Source organism: Perognathus longimembris, chromosome 4 (genome assembly GCF_023159225.1).
Source record: "Perognathus longimembris pacificus isolate PPM17 chromosome 4, ASM2315922v1, whole genome shotgun sequence".
NCBI lineage: Eukaryota > Metazoa > Chordata > Mammalia > Rodentia > Heteromyidae > Perognathus > Perognathus longimembris.
In genome coordinates, this window is record NC_063164.1 from 3,129,740 (window position 1) to 3,150,469 (window position 20,730).

At 52.5% G+C, this 20,730-nt stretch overlaps 1 protein-coding gene across 1 annotated transcript in view; it reads left to right on the top strand.

Moving 5' to 3' along the window:
* The window catches only part of Iqca1 (IQ motif containing with AAA domain 1), a 101,557-nt gene that overhangs the window by 51,474 nt on the left and 29,353 nt on the right, over positions 1 to 20,730 (top strand). Inside the window, 6 exon segments of the mRNA XM_048344139.1 lie at positions 1,678 to 1,809; positions 8,036 to 8,111; positions 11,443 to 11,549; positions 12,012 to 12,104; positions 15,914 to 15,972; positions 20,117 to 20,199. Of these exon segments, the coding sequence (XP_048200096.1) occupies positions 1,678 to 1,809; positions 8,036 to 8,111; positions 11,443 to 11,549; positions 12,012 to 12,104; positions 15,914 to 15,972; positions 20,117 to 20,199 (550 nt within the window).

Genomic DNA, 20,730 nt, shown 5'->3' on the forward strand with positions numbered 1-20,730 from the left:
GAGAGAAGGATATAGTAACTAGAGTTTATAAAATACAATAGAGAGAAAAAGAGAGAGAGAGAGAGAGAGAGAGCGCACCAGGGAAGGGGTGACTGTGGACAAGGAAATACTCTCGTTACCTGACTTGTGTGCATCACCTTTATTATAGCAATATTTTTAATGTACAGTATTAGTAGCAGACTCGGAAAAGGAAGAATAATCAAACTCTTAAGACACATCACTTGAAATCGTCTAGTCAGAGAACAAAAGATTGGGGAAGGAATGAAGAAAATCTGTGGAATCTATGAAATTCCATCAAGAGAACTGGTATGCATAAGTTAAGAAGAAAGTGACAGAACGGCTCACATCTTTCATCCTAGATACTCAGAAGACTGACATTTGGAGGCTAGCAGTCCAAAGCCAGCCTGGGCAGAAAAGTCAGCAAAACCCCATCTGCAAAATAACCAGCAATAAAATAAAATTTTTTAAAAAGCTAGTAATCAGGCACCACAGGCTCGTCCCTGTAATCCTAGCTACTCAGGAGGCTAAGATTTGAGGATTACAGTTTGAAGCCAGCCTATGCAGGAACGTCCAAAAGACTTATCTCCACCAAAAAGCCAGAAGTGGCGCTGTGGCTCAAGTAGTAGAGTGCTAGCCTTGAGCAAACACACTCAGGGACATTGTCCAGGCCCAGGCCCTAAAGGACTGGCACAAAACAAGCTTGTCTAGAGGCATGTCTCAAATGGTAGAGTACCATCAGAGCAACAAAGACGGCACAGGGTCCTAAATTTAAGTCGATACCAATTTTTAAAAAGTATCATTTACTAAAATCACATAGGATCTATCCCTGGAATGCAAAGATGGTTGGACGTATGAAAATTAATCAGTAGGGCACATCAAACTAACAAGAAAGATAATTTTCTTCATGGAGGCGGAAAGCATTTGACAAGGTAACGTTCTCTCATGAGACACATATCCAGCAAATGGACTGGAGATAACGTACCTCCATGCAGTGAAAAGCACACACAACCAACAGCGCTGTCAACGGGCAAAGACTTTCCTCTAAGTTCAGGACCTGGCCAGGTCCGGCCTTGGGTCACTTCTCCTCAGCATGGGCCTGAAGGCCTAGCTAGAGCAGTTAACCAAGACAAGGAAACAGAAGGCATCCAAACAGGAAAGAAAAAGAGGGGGACAATCTCCCCACTGAGGACGTGATCTGACATAAGACTGTCAAAACTAACGCATTCCGTAAAGTCACAGGACGCAGAAATTCAAGGTGCAAAAACAGTGGCATTTCTATACACACACTGGCAGCGAACTCATCGGAGAAAAGGAGCGGAAGACACAAATGCGTGAATAAAACAGGCTGGGTTGGTGGGTTGGAAGCACAAACCCTACTAGGACATCCTCGCTCCCTAAGTGACGGGCAGAATCGGTGCAGCGTGTCCCGGCGGCTGGTGGCAGGTTTCCTGACGAGCCCAGCCCTGGGGGCGGCGCGCCCCGTCATTGTCATCCTCCAGTCTCCCCGAGCCCACAGCTCGAGTGGCAATGTGACTACTCCGTAAACCGAGCCTGGTGACGTGCTTTCTCTTAACAAATCTACTCTTCTCCGACGCTCCCTGTCCTATGGGGGAGGGAGAATTTTTAAACGACAATTTCTAAATGTAAGGAGAATATTATTTTGGGTGTTTTTTCCAGGTTATTGATGACATCATTGCCAACCAAGAAGAGGAGGAAAAGAGTAAGAAGAAAAAGCAGAATCAGGGAAAGAAGGAAAAGAAAGAAAAGAAAAGAGACAAGATCCAGAAAAGCACAAAGGAAAGAGCTAAGGTAAAGTCTTTGCGTGGACTTGTAGAAATTGGATCCTGTCTTTCTGTGGTTCTTTTGTTGACTTTCAGTCAGTGGGATAATCTAAAAATCCGTTGAGATTACAGTCACTTGTTTCCTAAGAAAACCGCCCCCAGTTGCCAGAAGATTGTCACTTTGTTTTATGTTGACTGACACTTAGTTGCCCTCTTCTCTATGACTTATAAGTATATAGTGAGAGAAATGTTTTTAACAACTCAGATACTTCACAGAGCTTTGAGTTTTGATTCCTCAAAATAAGCCACCCCCACTTTCCCGTCCTCAAGAGAAGAGAGAAGGCAAAGCGCCTGCCCAACTGAGGAACCACTGAGAAGTCCAAATAATGGCACCTAATTCAACCCAGACACCTGGGTTCAGATGTGTCCTTAGCGTCGACGTCTTGGATGCATTTGAACGGAGGCCGCGTTTGTGTCTTCCTCCCCGAGAGGAATCAGCGATGGCGCAGGGCCGTGTGCAGCCCGGCATTGGCATGCTGGTGGGGCGGGCGGTCCGCCGGTGCTCTCGTCCTGACTCGGTCGTTGAGGTCTCCATCGTAAGGCGTGGGGGGACAGGGGCACCCCAGGACTGCCGTGTGCTCCTACCATGCACGCCTCCGCGGGAAACGGCGCTCTTCGGGTTTGAAAGCCGCGCCGCCCTAAAACGGGCCATAGCGTTGGGGGGCCTGCTTCACGGCTGACCCAAGCGCGACCGATTCAGCTCTCCCCACGGTGACAGCACCCCTGTGACCTCCGGGGTGGGTCCCCAAACCCTCCTCGTGGAGCCCGAGACCCGGCGCTGGCTCGAGGAGCGCTGGCCATGGCCCTTCCTCCTGGAACGCGCGCAGTTCCAGCCAGAGAAGCGGCCCAGGGGCCTGGGGGTGCCGGAGCCGTGTGACCGCGGGGAAGGAAGCGGGCTGTAGGGCCGAGGAGCCGGCTTTGTCAGCGCCAGGGGAAGGCGTATGCTCACCCTCGGCCAGCCGCGCTCGGAATCCGCACCAGGGTGAGGCAGGTGCTGGTGAGAGAGCCCCCGTCCCTGGAAACCCCGTTTTGGGGAGCTGCGGCAGGACAGACAGAGGTGAGGCCTGGTCCTGCACGCCGCGCCCTTCAAGCCGGCGGTGCCACGTGCTGAGCCCCTTGGGTGCTGCTTGGGACCAAGGCGTTCAACCCCCCCCCACGACCTACAGCGCCCCTGCTGGCCGCTCAGGTCCCTCGCAGTTAAGGGTGCGCTCAAGGACAGGTGTGTGGTAAGAGGGAAGGCCAGCCTTCCGGAATGCCACCGGGGCAACTCTCCATCCGGGCGCCTCCTTGGCCAGGCTCCCTGCAGGGTTTGCCAGCCGCTCTCTGGGAACTGCGGAAGTTCAGCTTCTCTTTGTCCCAGAGCTTCCCCCCCCCACCCAGGACGACCATTCTCAGACGTGCCCAGGGATACCCAGTGATCCTGGGTGTGTGTATCTGTCTGTCTGTCTGTGTCTGTGTCTGTGTCTGTCTGTCTATGTATGCACACACTGATCCTGGGTCTTAAACTCGGGGCCTGGGCTCTGTCCCTGGCCGCCTTTTTGCTCAAGGCTAGTGCTGTAACATTTGAGAGGAGAGTCTCAAAGGTTTTTCCTGCCTGGGCTGAGTTCAAATCACAATCCTCGGATCTCAGCCTCCTGAGTTGCTGGGATTACAGGTGTGAACCGCCCGCAATCCTCGCTTCTCCCAGCACCAAAGAGTTCTAACTTGATCCAGGAGGAAAAAGAAGTCTCACTCAGTGGAGTTAATTTTTAATCTTCTTCCCTGTGAGATAACTGCAACGCACCTATGAATAAAGAGAATTGGAAGAATTTTAATTTTACTGTAAGCATATCTCCCTCTAAATATGCATGAGGAAGTTTTACACTTAGAACTTAAAAACTCAATGCTAGCGGGGCTTGTCCCGTTAAAAATCTGAAATTATCAGCCATGTAATCTAGCATTGGGAAAAAGTGTTTTATTAACTATTAAAGAATCACTCAATGATGGAAGTTTTGAACAAAAAATGAAGTCTAAGATCATCGGCATTTATGACATCTAGGAAGAACTTAAAACTAAAGGGGAAATCCTTCAGAATTACTTAAAAATTAATTTGTTCATAAAAAGTTCAGCTTGGCAGAGTGGCAGTGTGGTTGTTAAAAGAGGAAATGGCAATCTCCAATAAAATGGTACTATACTTTTTTGGAGGGAAATAAGATGATCTTTTCAGTGGACTTACAAAATTGTGGGCATTGCCTTGAACATGAATCTGCGAGACCTTGAGGTTAAAACGATGAGGAAAATCTTTAGGACCCTCTTTAGACTTGACATCGAAAGTATAATCCATAAAAGGAAAACTAGACAAACGGGATCTCATCTCAAGTTTAAAAGTTCACCCCATAAATGACCCACAGAAGAGAACCAAAAGACAAGTCATAGATTGGGAGAGAGAATATTTGCCAACTATCTGTCTGACAAAGGACTAGTACCCAGAATATATAAAGAATTCTCACATCCTCACAGCAAATAATAATAATAATAATAATAGAGTAATAGCTCCCGTTGTCTCCTTGGCTTTGGTCAGCACTCTTGAGGTTTGCCGGCCCTGTCAGAGGACTTTCATGCGGGGAGGGGGGGCGGGTATGGGAGGGAACATGCCTGCCCCCCCGCAGCGGCCTCTGGAAATGCATGTCCATGGGAGCCAGCTCATCAGCCTTCCCGCCAGGTGAGGTGGGCCTCGCCCTGGCCTTAGACATAAAAAGAGCAGAACAGAGCGCGATGACGGCCCGTTCTTCTATTTTCTCTTCGTTATTTATTACGCCATCCAGAATCATCAGGAAACCATCAGGAATGGTTGGAAGTGGCTTTGGCCTGAACATAACAGATCACCGTGAGAATTCGGGAATTCACAAATCTTCTCTGAAGTCACTCCGTCTACCTGGGAAGATGCCACTCAGCATCCTTGCCCGCTGATCTAAAGGCTGACACCCTCACAGACCCACTCAGAAGAAACAGTGTCTCACCAGGGGGCTGGCTCGCTCCTGACCGAGTCAAATCAACACGTAAGATGCATATTCACAGGGTTCAGTTACCACAGAGAGAAGTAAACACTGGACATGGGTGACTATCCCCAATCCCAGCCTCTCCGGGAACAGATAAGAGGATCACAGTCCAGGGCTGGGCCTGGGAACTGTGCAAGACCCTATCTGACACAAACAACCTTACGGCTGGGGGCATGGCCCAAATGGTAAAGCACTTACCTACCGAGCTCAAGGCTCCGAGTTCAATCTCCAGTAGAGAAGAGTGGAAGCTGAGACAGACGTAGGTAGGACATAACAACACGTTTCTAGTGGCACTGTGGATTCTCAGCGCCGTTCCTCCTCTGGGAGGGAGAGAGCAGCCCTCCGACCCCCCGACAGGCGTGGATAATGCGGAATCTCCAGCACAGACGGAAATGTGTGAGCCACGCAGCAGAGCGACAAAACTCAGCGCGAACTCAGAAAGTCACGAGATGCTCCATTTTTTTTTTTTTGCAAGTTAAATTGCACAAGCCAGCCATTTGTTTTGGTGCGTTTTTATTTTATAACACGGTTCCTCGCTGTGATTTCCACTTCCAGACCTGCGCCGAGGCCTCATGACCTCACGCCGTTACAGCGAGGCTGGAAATGCTCAGTCCTCCCGGGTGACGGGTAGAGCCGCCTCTGCCCCATCGCGCGGACGCCGGAGGCCCGCAGCAAACACGCGCGGAGGGGGCGCTGTGACATCTGAGCGTGTGTGCCGACAGAGAGACGCCGGAATGCATGGCTCTGCGGGGTAACTGTGTGGGGCCCTGTTTGACCTTTGCCACGCCCAGCAGGTACACAGCCAGGCACCGTGTCTCAAGCCTGTAATCCTAACTACCTGGAAGGCGGAAATCGGGGGGTCGTGGTTTGAGAACAGCCTGGACAAAAAGACCCTCCCAAGACTCCATCTTGACCAATGACGGGGCACGATGATGCGTACCTGTCACCCCAGCAAAGCAGGGAAGCACGGATGGAAGGACGGCTGTCTAGGCCCGCCCCGGCGTGGAGTGAGACCCTGTCTCAAGAGAACAACACAGAAAGGGCCGGCGGGGATTCTCAAGTGGTCTAGTGCCTGCCTGGCAAGTGGGAGACATGGAGTTCAAACCCAGGAAGGAAGAAAGGGAGGGAGGGAGGGAGGGGAGGGGAGGGGAGGGGAGGGGAGGGGAGGGGAGGGGAGAGGAGAGGAGAAGGAGTTCCCACTCCAGTAGAACCTGTTTCTCTGAGCCTGCCCTTACACGGGCAGGAAATTCCTGCGATGGCCAGCTCGTGGGGAGGGGCAGGTTCTAGAAGCATCTCCGCACCCCACCCTGCACCGCCCCGCGCTCCACATCGGCTCAGGAAAGGAAATGCCGGAAACACCCCCCCCCCAGCGGCTGCTCCCGATAGACGCGCTTCACACGCGCAGGAAGTGGGAAAGCGAGCCAGGAGGCCCCGGCCGCGGCCGCGGAAGGGACAGCCGAGCGCGGGTCTCGGGGACCCACCGTGCTGGGCCGATAACCGCCATGGCGGGCACACTGCCACTGAGTGTGCGAGGTGTGCCAGAGACAGCCCGGCCAGGACGACGGGAGGCTGCCGAGAGACGTGATGGAGACGGGAATGGCGGCCAGCGGCACGAGGCGATCGGGAGCCGCGCGGCTCCGAATGCGGGGTCCGCCCGTCGCGTCTCGTCGGAATGCACATCGGGAGCTTCATCCCACACACCACGCCGCCACCTTAGCCTCACGCACCCGCCCGCCGTCCCCCCCTCGCCCCCCCCCCCACCCGGAAGGCCGCCTCGCCCGCTTCCCCACGGCGTGGACTCGCGCGCAGCCGCCGCCTCTCCCGCAGGAGCCCCGCTGCCGGCCTCCCGGGCCCGGCGCTCGCCTCTCCACCCCGCGTCTGCCTGGGTGTCGCCCGCACCCCTCAGGTGCCGCCTGTGATCCCCCTCGGTGCCCAGCGGGGTGCGGCGAGCGGGGCACCCCCGCCCGTGGGGGAGAGGGGGCGCCTGGCACACGTCACGGATGATCGCGCGTGATCGCGCAGGGGCGTGATGGACAGTCGGGAAGGAAGCTCCGTAGCAAGGGGGACACCGGCGAGGGCTGCACAGACCTGGGGGCCCTGACGAGGGGGGCACCAGGCCTGGGGCCGCATCCCGGAGGGCTGGACCAAAGGGCTTGGACCTCGCCGGGCGAGGAAGGAGCCCGCAGAGGGAGCTCCAAGGCCGGCGTGTCCGCGGGGCTGGCGTGAAGGTCGTGAGGTCGGAGCCAGCCCCTCCCGGCAGGACAGAGAAAGCAAACACGCCCGAAAGCGGCGGGCAGCGCGGCCCCACCGCCCCGGATCCCACGGTCCTGGGGGAGAGCCGCTCACCTTCCCGCTCGGCCCAGCGCCCTGCCGGGGGGCAGCGGAGCTCCCGGAGGGTCCTCGGGCCGAGGGAAGGCCCGCCCCGCGCCCGCCGCCCTCCCGAGTCCGGCGGGCACCACGGCCTCGGGCTTGGGACACCGCCGATACCACGTGAACTCCATTGCCCGGAGCTTACGGGCGTGCAAGGCAGCGCCGTCAGTGCGGAACCCCAGGGTGCTTTTCCAGAGCGGGGAGCAGAGCGGACCCCGTGCGGGTGGCAGGTGCACCTCCGTCCCCTGTCACCGAGCACGGAGCCACCGGCAGGAGCCGAGGGGGCGGCGGTCCGGCTCTCCACACTGAGCCTCCCCGGGCTTCTCCAGGAAGACAGCCAGGCCCCCCGCAACAGGCGGCAGCTGTGTGTTGTGGCGCAGCCACAGCAGAGAGAGTGTTGTATCTGGGCACACCTCAGGGAGCTGCCCCCTACGCCCCTGGTGGCCAGGGCGGGCTCTCCTCAGACCTCTAGCAGGTTGCTGGACGGGATGGGATGGGGCCTCGATGTCCTACGGTCCTAGGACTGAGCACGGCAGCACAGGCCTGTAGTCCCCGCCGCTCCGCGGCAGAGGTGGAGGGTCATAATCTGGAAAGCAGCCCCATCTAAAGAGCCCAACACGTGGCAAAAACGGGAGGATGCTTGCCCAGCAAGTTTGAATCCCCAGAGCCACCAAAAGCACAACCGAAGTCCTGGCGGCTGGCTACAGTTCATGCTCCTTCCACTGCCCAGTGTTGACAGATAAACTACGCCCGTGATTAACGAAAACATTGTTCTGCTCTCAACAGGAAGAAGAAGAGGAGTGGAAAATGTCACCGAGTGTTTTCCTTCATTCGATGGAGGAAGGAAATAACTTATACAAAGGTCAGTTCAGGAGAACATCCGTGTTAGCCAAGGCGTCGCTGTGTCCCCGTCGCCCGATCCCACCCCCCATTCCCCACCCCCACCCCCACCCCCCACCCCCACCCCCGCAAGCCCCAGCACGGCCTGGGAAACTCCAGTGCTTGGCCGTCGGAGGCTGCAGGTCCCATCCCAGCCAGGACTCCCTGTCCTCCCCCAATTCTCCTGGAGACTTGGGGCACACCCAGGAGGAGAACCAACTCAAACGCCCGTCCCACCTTCGGAACCCCAAAGACTTCAGCTGCCCGTGCTCTTGCTGAGCTGCCAGAGGAAAGGCATCCCCCAGATTATTTACATTAAGAAAATCCGTACCACATGTGCAGTACAATGTCTTAATCCTGTTAGGCTAAGATGTGTGCCTGAGTTCTGACACACAATCCTCCTGTCAGTTGTTCAACATCATTCGCAGAGGCGTAATCGAGCCAGATCTGTGAGACTATGAGCCGATCTTCCAGATATTTCCATTACAATTTGCTAGAGCTTTTATTCATTTCCTTTAGCAGTACCCCGCTCTTGGGATAAATTCCAACGCCAGATGACCAGCCAACATCATCAACCTGGTCCTTAGTGCTCTTGTGGAAATTCTTGTAAAATACGATGATGGCAAGCACAAGAAAATGTCCAAATATTGGTTTGTCAGGGGCCTCTTTCCCAACTGTGGTCTAATCTGGACAGCCCTGCTTTTATTAACAATGTCAGAGAGAGAGAGAGAGAGACAGAGAGAGAGAGTCCTAGGTCTTGAACTAGGGGCATGGTCTTTGTCCCTGAGCTTTTTGCTCAAAGTTAGCACTCTACTACTTGAGCCATAGCCCCTCTCCAGCTTTTTGGTGATTAGCTAGAGATAAAAGACTCATGAACTTCCCTGCCTGGGCTGGCTTTGAACCTCAGTCCACAGAGTTCAGCTCCCTAAGTAGTTAGGATTGTAGATGTAAGCCACTGGCATCCAGCTAAAGAGGGAACGTTTAGGGCTGATTCAAGGTGTTCACCCTAATAAATTGAATCTCATCTCGAACAACAAATAGCCATATTCTTAGAGGGGTGTGATGCTAATTACACAAGATAAAAATGTCCGCGTGTTACCTTCCATGCATTTCTAGACCACTGTCTACAAATCGGAGAGTATTCCTGACTAGACCGTTGTCTGTAAGCGAATTTCACGCTGCACGAAGGAGTGTCTCGCACTGCCAGGACGCGGAATTAAAGCCCAGGGGGCTAGGGTGACGTGGGTGGGGCTGGCACCTGGCACCGGGAGGGCTCGGCTCACATCTACTACGTGCCCGAGTCCCGGGCTTCAATCAGTCTCCACGAGAGTCAGGGAAGGAGCCCAGCGCCGTCCCGCCGGGGACCCCGGGAGGCCGGGCCCCACGCAGCTCTGAGGCTGCGGGGTCAGGACTCCCTGGCCGCCTTCGAGCACTGGCAGAATCCGTCCGGGGCCCGCAGGCGGTGACCCGGTGACCCGAGGCTGGCGTGCTGGGTGAGGCTGCGGCAGTGGGGAGAACCGGGGAGAGGGAGTCGAGCGTGGGTGCTCCCACCCTCGGGTGGGGTGGGGTGGCCTAGGGCACTGCGGGCACTGAGAACCTGAACGGCCCGGCCCCCTTCCCTCCCGCTACACCTGCGCCCAGAACCCGAGGCCACAGGAGGAGGGCAGACAGCGCAGGCCCCCTGTGCTGAACCAGGATGTCTGGAACTCATACAGAGGAAGGAAGCATAGGCCAGGCACTGGGGGCTCACGCCTGTCATCCCAGCTACCCAGGAGGCTGAGACCCGAGAATGAAGTTCAAAGCCAGCCCAGGCAGAAAAGTCCATGCAACTCTAATCTCCAAATAACCAGCAAAACGCTGGAAGTAGAGCTGTGGCTCGAGTGGAAGAGCGTCGTAAAGAGCCAAGCCAGAGCACAAAGCCTGGAGTTCGAGCCCCTGGACTGGTACAAAAACAGAAAGGAGGAACGTGAGAGAAGGCCCAGGGCAGCGCCGCCCACAGGGGACGCGCCATCCCAGAGGCGGGAGCCTGTGTCCTGCCGCCTTCTACCAGGAGGTCCGGGCCCCCAAAGGCAAAGCACCCATTTCCCACCTGCTCCCTGGCCAGGGGCAGCAGAGTCACAGCTCCACGTGGACGTCCTCCCTGCGCTCCTCAGTGGAAAGGAGGCGCAAACAGGAATCAACGCCGCCACCGGCAGGGGCCCTGCAAGGGAGTAGGGTAGCTTTCTGCAACCGCAGCAAAAGACAAAACAGCATAGGGGAATTGTTTGGGCAGATTTGGGGGGAAAGTCTGATGTGTTGATGGGAGACCAGGATTTATAACCTGCTGAACCCCACAGGAAAGCTCTAGAAATATCCTCTTCTCTTCTCTAGTATCATCTATGGCCAAGGCAGCCAGCTTTGTCCCCAGAGGGACCCATCTAGGGCCATTTCCCTGGTTAAGGGCCCTGGCAGTGAATGCGTCATCTACTAGGTCCTTAGAAACTCAAGAAATGAACCTCTTCACCCCACAATCCTCTACTTAAAATCAAAGGTTTTCCTTTACAAATGAGGCATTAGCATTTTAATCGCTGAGATTAACCCCTTCCCCCAGCCCCTCTTCCCCTCTCCTCCCTCCCCCTCCTGTGAAAGGGCCCTCGCCTGCTTTTCACGTCCTTGGGATAAAAGCTGGCTCTGGCTCTCAGAGCCACCGGGGGCATTGGCTGCCCCCTGAGGGTGGCAAGCAGCTTCCTGCAGTCACAAATGCCCATGAAATTCCAGAAGGGATTGAGAAGTGCCCCGCGCACCCGTGTCATGAGAAAGCGCCGTTTCGGTGCCCGGCTCGGCCCTTTGAAACGGGGGCGAGGGGAAGGCCGCGTAGCCGGCAAGGCTGGCTTGTCCAGCATAGCTGCTGCGGTGGCGTGAGAACGGCTTCCTGTAACTGCCTTTACATAAATAATCATGGCGCGGTCTCCTTTCTCTTAAGTACTTTGAACTCCTGTTACCACCAAGTGCTTTCTTCTCTGCTTGTAGTAACTCTCTAGCAAAAAAAAAAAAAAAAAGGAAAAGGAAAAGGCCTAGTGGCTCCCCCTAAATCATGAAACTGCTTTGCTTTAAGACTCCTTAATGCCATAGGTAAGGTTAGCTGTCATGGATTGAGCCCCTCTACCGGGGAGAGGGTAGCACGCAATTCTTCAAGCACGTTATTGCATATGGAACCATCTCTTGAATTTCCAAGGATACAGGCTGACTTCTGTCAATACGACAATTGCTTTGGTTAACCTGAATGTTGAATTTCTTTTTCCCCTTTTCTTTTTCTTGGTTCTTCTGGGATATAGACACATGGATGAATAAAGATGAATCTTGGAATTTTGTTCAGGACTATGACCCAGAAATAATCAAACAGGAGAAGCGGAAAGAATTAGAGGCAGAAATAAGGCTTCAGGTAAAGTTACATTTGTCTATAGTAGTAAAACAAGCGTTTGTGGCAGTGCTTGTGTCTACCCCGGAATTCAAGCCGTATTTACCTTCAAAGAGAGAGAGAGAGAAGAGCCCAGTGCTGGTGGTTCACACCTGTAATCCTAGCTACTCTGGAGGCTGAAATTGGAGGATCACGGTTTGAAGCCAGCTGGGGCAGGAAAGAAGTCCTTGAGACTGATCTCCAATCAGCTACTCAGAAAAAGCTACAAGTGGTGCTGTGGCTCAAATGTAGCGCACTGGCCTTGAGCACAAAGAAGCTCAAGGACAGCACCCAAACCCTGAGTTCAGGACAAGAAAAAAAGGAAAGGAGGGAGGGAGGGAGGGAGGGAGGGAGGGAGGGAGGGAAGGAGGGAGGGAGAAAGGGAAAAGGAAAGAAAAAGGGGAAGCATGCAAAGGTACCTAAACGTTCTTCTGTATTCATGACCAGGTTGATGAGTTGATGAGACAAGAGCTCAAAAACTTAAAACTTGTTGTGAACAGAGAAAAGGAACTTCCAATCAAAGCCAAGAAAGCGAAGAAGGTGAGTCACAAACAACAGCGGCGGGGAGGGGGGCGCGTGGCAGACGCCAGAGGCGGAAGCCCCCACCCGAAGGGCGGTCCACGAGGTGAGACCACCTGACCGCAGCAGCCTCCCCCCCCCCCCCCCCCGTCCTCCCTGTCCGCGCGTCCACCTGTGCACAGGTCCCTTGAGGGGACCCTGGCCGTCGGCAGGCTTCTGCCCATGGGGATGAGCAAAAGGATGTTGGGCGAGCCGACTCTTCAGTTCACTTCCCCAGGCTCACGCTTCCCTGTCTGCCCCAGGACACTCATGGGGCAGCGCTGAGACTTCCTGTCGCGAGAGGAAGTCAGGGCTGGCGCGGGCACCTTGGGGGACTCCCGCGTCACTGCTGAGAGTGTGTCGTTCAGCCTGACACCCCGGTGTCTGGTCTCCCACTCCGGGCCACGTGGTCTTAAGATGACTGCCCGGGCGGGTCCGCGTCGCGCTGGGATTGCAGTCGAACCCCACACAGCCGCTCGGCCCGCACAGTCCTCGGTCCCCGGGGAGCCGTCCGGTGTGCGGGCTGCCCACCAACGCCCCGCGCCTAGCGGGCTGAGCGTGGAAAGGATGCCGAGCTGAGCAGGAAGGGAACACGGGGGGGGGTGACTGTACCCCAGTAGTCCCCAACAGACTGATCACAGGCCCAGCCCAGATCACACCGGCCTTCCTCGCCCTTCCCAATGTCACCCTTCTTTCTTGAAGTCTTGACGTGTCCTCTCCATGACGTGGCTCAAGCTAGGTCACCATGGGTGTCTGGGAGCCTCAGGAGGCCAGGTAATCGTATCACTTTTCCATAGATAGGGAGGTAGATAGATAGATGCATGCATGCATACATACATACATACATACATACATACATCTATGAAATAGATAGGTAGGTAGGTACATAGATACATAGATACATAGATGGCATACATACATCTATGAAATAGGACAGAGAATCCAGAAATAGGCCCATATAAACATGCCAAACCAATTTTTGCCAAATATGCAAGAGTATCTTTGAATGAGTAGTACTGGGCAATTGTACATACATAGACAAATCAATAAATGAATAAATAAGTAAACCTATAGAGACCTAAATCTTAAAAATGGGCCGTCGCTACAGAACTTAAATGTGAAACCATAAAGCTTTTAGAAAAAAAAAGATAGTAAAAATTTGAGATCTAAGGATTTCTTAGAATTGATCCCAGAAGCGCAATTTAGGAAGGAAACTGTTAAAAATAAACTACACAACTTGTGGGAGAGAAAAACTGGGAGAGAGCGAAGGAAGGGGTCACATGGCCCAAAAGGAAAGGTACTCACTACCCAGCTTACAAAATGGTAATCCCTCTGTACATTACCTTAATAATAATAATAATAAATAAGACATCAGATTTCACCAAAGTCTAAGGATATTAAAAGAATTTAAAAGACAAGCTACAAGTTAGAAAGAAAAATATCTGTAAGCCACGTACCTGACAAGAAACTAGTAACCGGGACTGAGGAAGAGCTGCCCCACCCCGCGCAGTGGGCATCCGACCCCCACGGCGGGCGTGGAGAGCACGCGCAGGTGACCCTCGGGAAGCCCTGGGATCCCCCGTGAGCGAGCGTTCCACGCCCACCGGGGCGGCGGCCAGACCACGGCCCGCGCCCGCTCGCTGGGGGACAGCCAGCCACCCCGCGTGACGGCCCACGGGCGGACGAAAACAAGCACGCAAGGCGCGCGACGGCCGCAGCGGCCGGACGCCGGAAACGGAGCCTGGTGCTCACGGCGATGATGCCGGAAGCCGGCCGCAGGCACCCCCAAAGTGCCTCCTGGTGACCCCGTCCTGCACGACAGGCGCACACGACCTCCCGATGCAGCAGCCCCAAGCCCACGTGCCCCCCCTCACGGACCGTGACACTGCCTCGGTCACCCTTGGAGCCGCCCACATTAACCCCCAGTTAGAACTTTCTGGAAGCCCGCGTGGGTTAACGCCCGTACACCGGTGAATTCCTCACACAGTGGGTCCTTCACGCTCTCCTCTGCTGGACTGAGTGTGCACCCCAGACGGTTCTTCTCTTTCCACTGGTTCTACCAGGCCAGCTGCCACCTGCTCTCTGAGCTGCTGGAGTGATTCATCTGCCTCTGCTCTTTCATGTTTCGTTCAGTTGCCTCCAGGTTTCCTCACTTGACCAACGCCCAGCCTGTTTTTCTTTCTCAGGGCTCTCCTTGCAGGAGTAAGCTCGGTACTAGTCAGACAAGAGCCTGCCAGTATACACAGGGCCTCTGGGAGTCTTCTGGTCCCGGGTCAGACACTCCGATATCAGGCTCTCCGCCAGCATAAAAGAAAACTCTTTAAAACCCACATGTTAGTGCCCAGGACCACCCTCCCGAGGGCCCCATCGGGGGAAGGCCGGAATCCGTAGCCACCCTCCAGAGAGAGGGCGCCTCAAGATCAAATCAGGAAATCACAACTCTAGCACTTTCTCTATCTTTCTTACTCTGTCTTCCCCATTCTCTCTCTCTCTCTCACACACACACACACACACACACTTATAACTGTTTACTAAATTGAAAAGTGGCTCCAAACGGAACACATCGTCCAACTGCTGACCAAACAACCTAAGTGAATTCCTTGAGAGTTATCCGCATGGGGAAAGGCCGACTCTGAAGGTCACGCACTGGAGCTCCAGTGACACGGTCGGTTGGCATGCGATAGTTATACAGAAGGTCACACGCTACACGTTCGTTGTCATGGCAGTCCTGAAAAGACAAAATTAGAGAAATGGACCAGATTAGTAGTTTGAGGGAGTGAAGGATAGGTATCTTGGCAAGGAAGATGGGGTGGGCTAGAAAGGTCCATGAGGGACCTCATGCAGATGGAAATGTTCTGAATTTGACTAAGTAAGTCCTGGCCTATATCCTTCCTGTGAGCCTGTAAGACCACTCTCTTGCTATTGGAAAAAACCTATGAATGTCCACAGGAACTCTGCATTTTGTCTTACAACTGTATATGAGCCTACTGCTATCTCAAGAGAAAAAAGTAATAGCCGGGCACTGGTGGCTCATGCCTATAATCCTAGCTACTCAGGAGGCTGAGATCTGAGGATCTCGGTTCAGAGCCAGCCCAGGAAGGAAAATCTGTGAGACTCTTTTGTCCAAAAAAAAAATCACCAGAAAATCGTAAGTGGCACTGTGGCTCAAGTGGTAGAACGCAAACCTTGAGCCTGAAGAGCTCAGGGACAGCCCCCAGGCTCAGAGTTCAAGCCCCAGGACCAACTCCTGAGGGCTCCTGATGGGGGACCGGGTGCTAACAGCGAGGTGTCAGGGGGACCGCCTTGTGCATTCGTGGTGGGAAATTGATAACGGGCAGACATGGACCGCAGTCTGAAGGCGGGGCATCCAAGATGGAGGCATGGGCAGACAGGTGTGCATGACAGCTGCTCTCTGCTTCACTGACGGCCCCTTTCATCGGTGTCTTTACACGATGGAAAGAATGAGCACACTCCCGTGCCCTCTTTATAAGGGCCCCGCCTCCTGACACAATCACCTTCCAAAGGCCCCACTTCTGACCCCCATCACCTTCAGAGGGACTTGGGAGGAGACAAAGGCATGAGCCCAGAGCAGGTCCCAAGGACCCACACAGCGTATCCAGCTTGTCCTAGCTTGTGTCAGAAGAGCCCCGGGTCCCCAGGGGGTTCAGTGTGCCACCACCTCCTCCCTCCCCGTCCCCACCGCTCCAAGCACACGTTGCTTAGCTAATTTGTAGCGCTCATCTGTGTGTTTGCCTTTACTAAACTGTTGGTTATTTCCATTTCAACACAAGAAAGAAAAGAAAGGCAAGAAAGGGAAACGGAAGAAGGATAAAGACCTGACGGCTGACAGGTAAGGCGGGGCTGGTTTCCCGGTGACACTCCCCTCTCTGTTAGACTATACCCCTCCATCCTTAACGGGGGGAGGGGGGGGGGTCGGGCCAGGGGACGGTGCTGGCCACATATTTCCTGCATTAGAAAGACGCACCGGGGGGCTGGGGATATGGCCTAGTGGCAAGAGTGCTTGCTTCGTATACATGAAGCCCTGGGTTCAATTCCCCAGCACCACATATACAGAAAATGGCCAGAAGCGGCGCTGTGGCTCAAGTGGCAGAGTGCTGGCTTTGAGCAAAAAAAAGAAGCCAGGGACAGTGCTCAGGCCCTGAGTTCAAACCCCAGGACTGCCAAAAAAAAAAAGAAAGAAAGAAAGACGCACCGGGAGAGCACCAGCCAGAGACAACCCTGAGTACCACTTACATCGGAGTTCCCGAGATTTCCAGTGGGGGAGGAGGTTCCATCTATGCGAGGATAAGGGACTGAAAATTCACTACAAATTGTTTAGGAAACACGATCCCAGTGAGAGTTCAAATCACAGGCCCTGTCTGTTGTTATTTGTTTTCTTGCTAGTAGCCATTCTAACTGGGATGAGGTGCGTTTCTTTTATGGCTGGAGATGTTGAACATTTCTTCGTGTTTATTGGCTATTCTTATTTCCTCTCCAGAGCAGTCTCTTTTTAATTCTTTAGCACATTTTTAATGGGGTGATTGTTTCTTTGAGGACTTGTTATTAGGGGGATTAATTTTTTTTAGCTCTAGGTCTATTTTTGATATGAGGCCCTTGTCTGTTGGATGGCCAGTGAAGATCTTCTCTCAATCTGTGAGCTTTCTGTTTATCTTGCAAGCTATGTCCTTTGCCATGCAGGAGCTCTGCAGTTTAATGCAATCCCATTTACCCAGCCTTTCTTTGACTTGTTGTATTTCTGGATCTTTGTTTAGGAAGTTTTGGCCTGTGTTAAGGAGCCCTAGTGTTTCTCCTACTCCTTCCTGTAATATTTTCAAGGTATTTGCTCTTACCTTGAGGTCTTTGATCCATTTGGAGTTGATTCCAGTGCAAGGTGATATTCAAGGATCTAACTTCAGTTTTCTACATGCGTACAGCCAGTTCTGCCAGCACCATTTGTGAAGAGGCTGTCTTTCTTCCATGATAATTTTATCCCCCTTATCAAAGATTAGGTGGCCATAGGCCTGTGGGATCATTTCTGGGTCTTCAGTTCTATTCTATTGGTCCTCGGGTCTGTTCATGTGCCAGTACCAAGCTGTTTTTATTACTATGGCTTTGTAATAGAGTTTAAAGTTTGGTGTTGATATTCCTTCTGCACTGTTTTTCCTGCCAAGGATTGTTTTTGCTATTCAGGGTCTTCTTTTATTCCATATGAATTTTTAGATTACTTCTATTTCATTAAAGAATGTTGGGATGTTAATAGGTATTGAGTTGGTAGCTGTCTTTTAGCGATATTACCATTTTCATGATATTAAGCCTCCCAATCAAGGAGCAGGGGAGGTTATTCCACTTCCTTGAATCTGCTTTCATTTCGTTTTTCAGGTTTTTGAAGTTTTCACCATAGAGTTTTCTTTGGTTACGTTAATTCCTAGGTGTTTGTTTTGTTGTTGTTTTTGAAGCTATTACAAGTGGAGTTGGCAAGTGGCCCTTTCTTACCGTGGGTTTTGCTCACAAATGGACGTGTGTTGCCCCCATTCCTGTTCCGGAAGTGTGTTCTTCCCCAAGTATTGCAGGAAGAGGAAGCCTGCCTTGACAAGCAGGGGCAGCTCCAGGCCCTGTGCATACCCCTCCACGGAGGCAGGGCAGGGGCGTGCCGGGGTCCCAGCAGGCAGCCTTGGGGGGGACTGTGGAGGGCGTGGGAGGGGAGAAGAGCTTCTTCTAGTACGTCCACAGCAGACAGGACCACAGAGTCTCCGTTGTTTGGAGAAGGCAAGACGCTAAGGCCTAAGATGGGCCTAGGCACCATTTTGAGGCTCGGGTGCCCTCGTTCAAGGAGAAACAGTCATCGATCTGTGCATAAGCACTGGTGACCCTCGGAGCAGCTCCTGGGACAACAGGGCACCCTGGCCCTTCCTGGCCCTTTCTTAGGGACAAACGCACAGTGCCACAGGTGGTCTTTATAGCTCTGAAGCCACGTCACCTGTGTTCAAGTATTAGTCTCAAAACAGAGATCAAAAAGAACAAACCAAGAGCTAAACGCCACAGCTACCAGCGTAACCCTATCACTAAGCTAAAACAATGCGCTCACGGGCAAGCACGGACTGCTGGACACCGGCGTCTGCCTGGCCCGGCTTCCCGACAGCTGGGCGGCAGCCTGACACGGAGGCGCGTCTCTAGCGGAGGGGCCAGAGACCGGTGCTTTGTGTTCATTTCGTTCCCCAGAGTTAGAGAAATACCTGTAACTTTCCATTCTCATTGTAAATACAGCATATCTCTAGACATATGCCTCTGCTTCTCTCGTCCGCCTGACACAACTTCCTCACCGTAGTTTAAGTTCATCTCCAAGTTGAAAATTCTTTATCCCATAACAAACAACTCATTTCACTAGGGAAAAAATGCAAAAAAATACATTTAGACTTGGCTCCCTAAATGTTTTGATTATTTTAGAGAATTATCTTTAGTTTATGTGAATAGATTATGTCCGTGTTATATGGTGTACATTAAATAAGTATTTGAGCTTCAACAATCCGGTGGATATTTCCTTGATAGAGGTCAGACGTTGTCATCTCAAATTCCACTGTAATCAAATCTTCCTTAGCTTTCAGCTGGAGCACTGTATGCTAAATGTATGTGATGGAATAGAGTTTCAGAAACCCAAGGACGGGGATGAGTGGATTAACGTTCATCCCAAGAGTATTTGGCTCAAGTCTGACATTCTTGACTCTCTCTCAATCAAGTGGGACCTATTTAAATTTAGTTCTGTCTACAGTTCCTAGCCTAAAGGAAGACAAAGTTAGGACAGAAAGAATAAAGAAAAGCGGCAGACAAAACATCTGAAAGTAGTACAATGAGTAATACCTGAGCTCCATACTGTGAGTTCCTGTTACCAAGCCCCACCTATCACCAGTGGGATCTCATTCGTTCCTTCCAGGTGGCGTGACTTACCAGAGTGCTGGCTCCGTGCCCAAGCCCTCAGTAAGAAGTGGTTTGGGCATGTTAACACACTATAGAAGGGGCTGGGAAGGTGGCTTAGTGGTTGAGTGCTTGCCTCGCATGCACGAAGCCCTGGGTTCGGTTCCTCAGCACCGCATACACAGGAAAAGCCGGAAGTGGCGCTGTGGCTCAAGTGGCAGAGTGCTAGCCAAGAGCAAAAAGGAAACCAATGACAGTGCTCAGGCCCTCAGTCCACACCCCAGGACTGGCAAAAGAAAAAAATAGGGGGGGTGGGCCGGGAGAGAAGAGCATATACACTCTTCATACGCACTGTTCATCAACATTATGACGCACGCAGCTGTAGACGCCTCCAGCCGGGCATAGTAGACCAAGCCTGTAATCCTAGCTACTTAGGAGACAGATCTGAGGATCATGTTTGGTGCCAGCCAGGGCAGAAAAGTTGGTGTGACTCTTATCTCCAATTAACCAACAACAAAAAACCCACAGAAGTGGAGGTGTGGCTCAGGTGGTAGAGTGCCAGCTTTTAGGGGAAAAAGCCATTTGTGAACATGAGGCCCTGAGTTCAAGCCCCAGTACCTACACACACACACACACACACACACACAAAATCACCTCCAGTATAAGCCTTTGTTCCTTGTAGATATTTTTTGAGTCATTATGCTATTGAATTAAAAGGAAAAATAAATTTCATGAAGGATTCATCATCTACAGCTTGCAAATGCTGAGTACATAATTATAGGCCAGTTGCGTTACTATGACTGGATAATGTCTAATTCCTATTTGTGCCATGGAAAAGACTGGTAGAGCCATAGCTGTTACCAGATACCCCAAGGTATCATTCTAATTAATGGGAAACATCTACTATGCACATGTTAAGTGAACATACAGACTTTTTTTAATCCTAGCTCATCCCTAAATTGTAGAAACACTCCCCAGACCTGTTGATTTGCGTCCACGCACACATGCTGTCGGTGGATGTGGTTTAAGTTCCCGGCGTACCAGCTGAGGAACGGCTAACGGAGGGGCCTGTGCTTCGTCCCCAGGAGCATGGAGTCTCTGTACAAGGAGCTGGTGGAAGAAGGCTTGCTGATCCAGGCGCGGAAGGTCAACCTCTCTGATTACATTGGTAATGTACACAAAGAACCTAGCGTGCCTGTGTCCTTGACCCCGTGGGCTCTGAGGTCCAGTGGCTGGAATATACATACGTCATTTATGCCTCGTCCACACCAAAGCCCCGCCCGTGGGGACTGCTGGTCAGCGTGGGTCTGATTGAGTTAAGTAAGCTAAGAGGATGCACATAAAGTAAGATCTAGTAAGTTCTTTAGTAAAATGGGCTCTGTTCTCTCCCCTAATTGGTAAAAGCCAGAGTTGGTGCTTGTTTTTTTTTTTTTTTTTTTGTTAAGTAATCTGCTAATAAAATCCCTTGCTCCAGTCTTTCTGGCATAATCTGACTTGAGGAAAAGAATTGTCTCAAACAAAAGCAAAACAAACAAACAGAAACAAGGTCTGAGGAAGTAGTGCAGTGGACATTATCCCCAGCAACACACACACACACACACACACACACACACACACACACACACACACACACACACACCATGGGGTTTTCGGGAGCCTTCACATTTCCTAATGGTGTAAGAATTTTTCTAGGACAGCT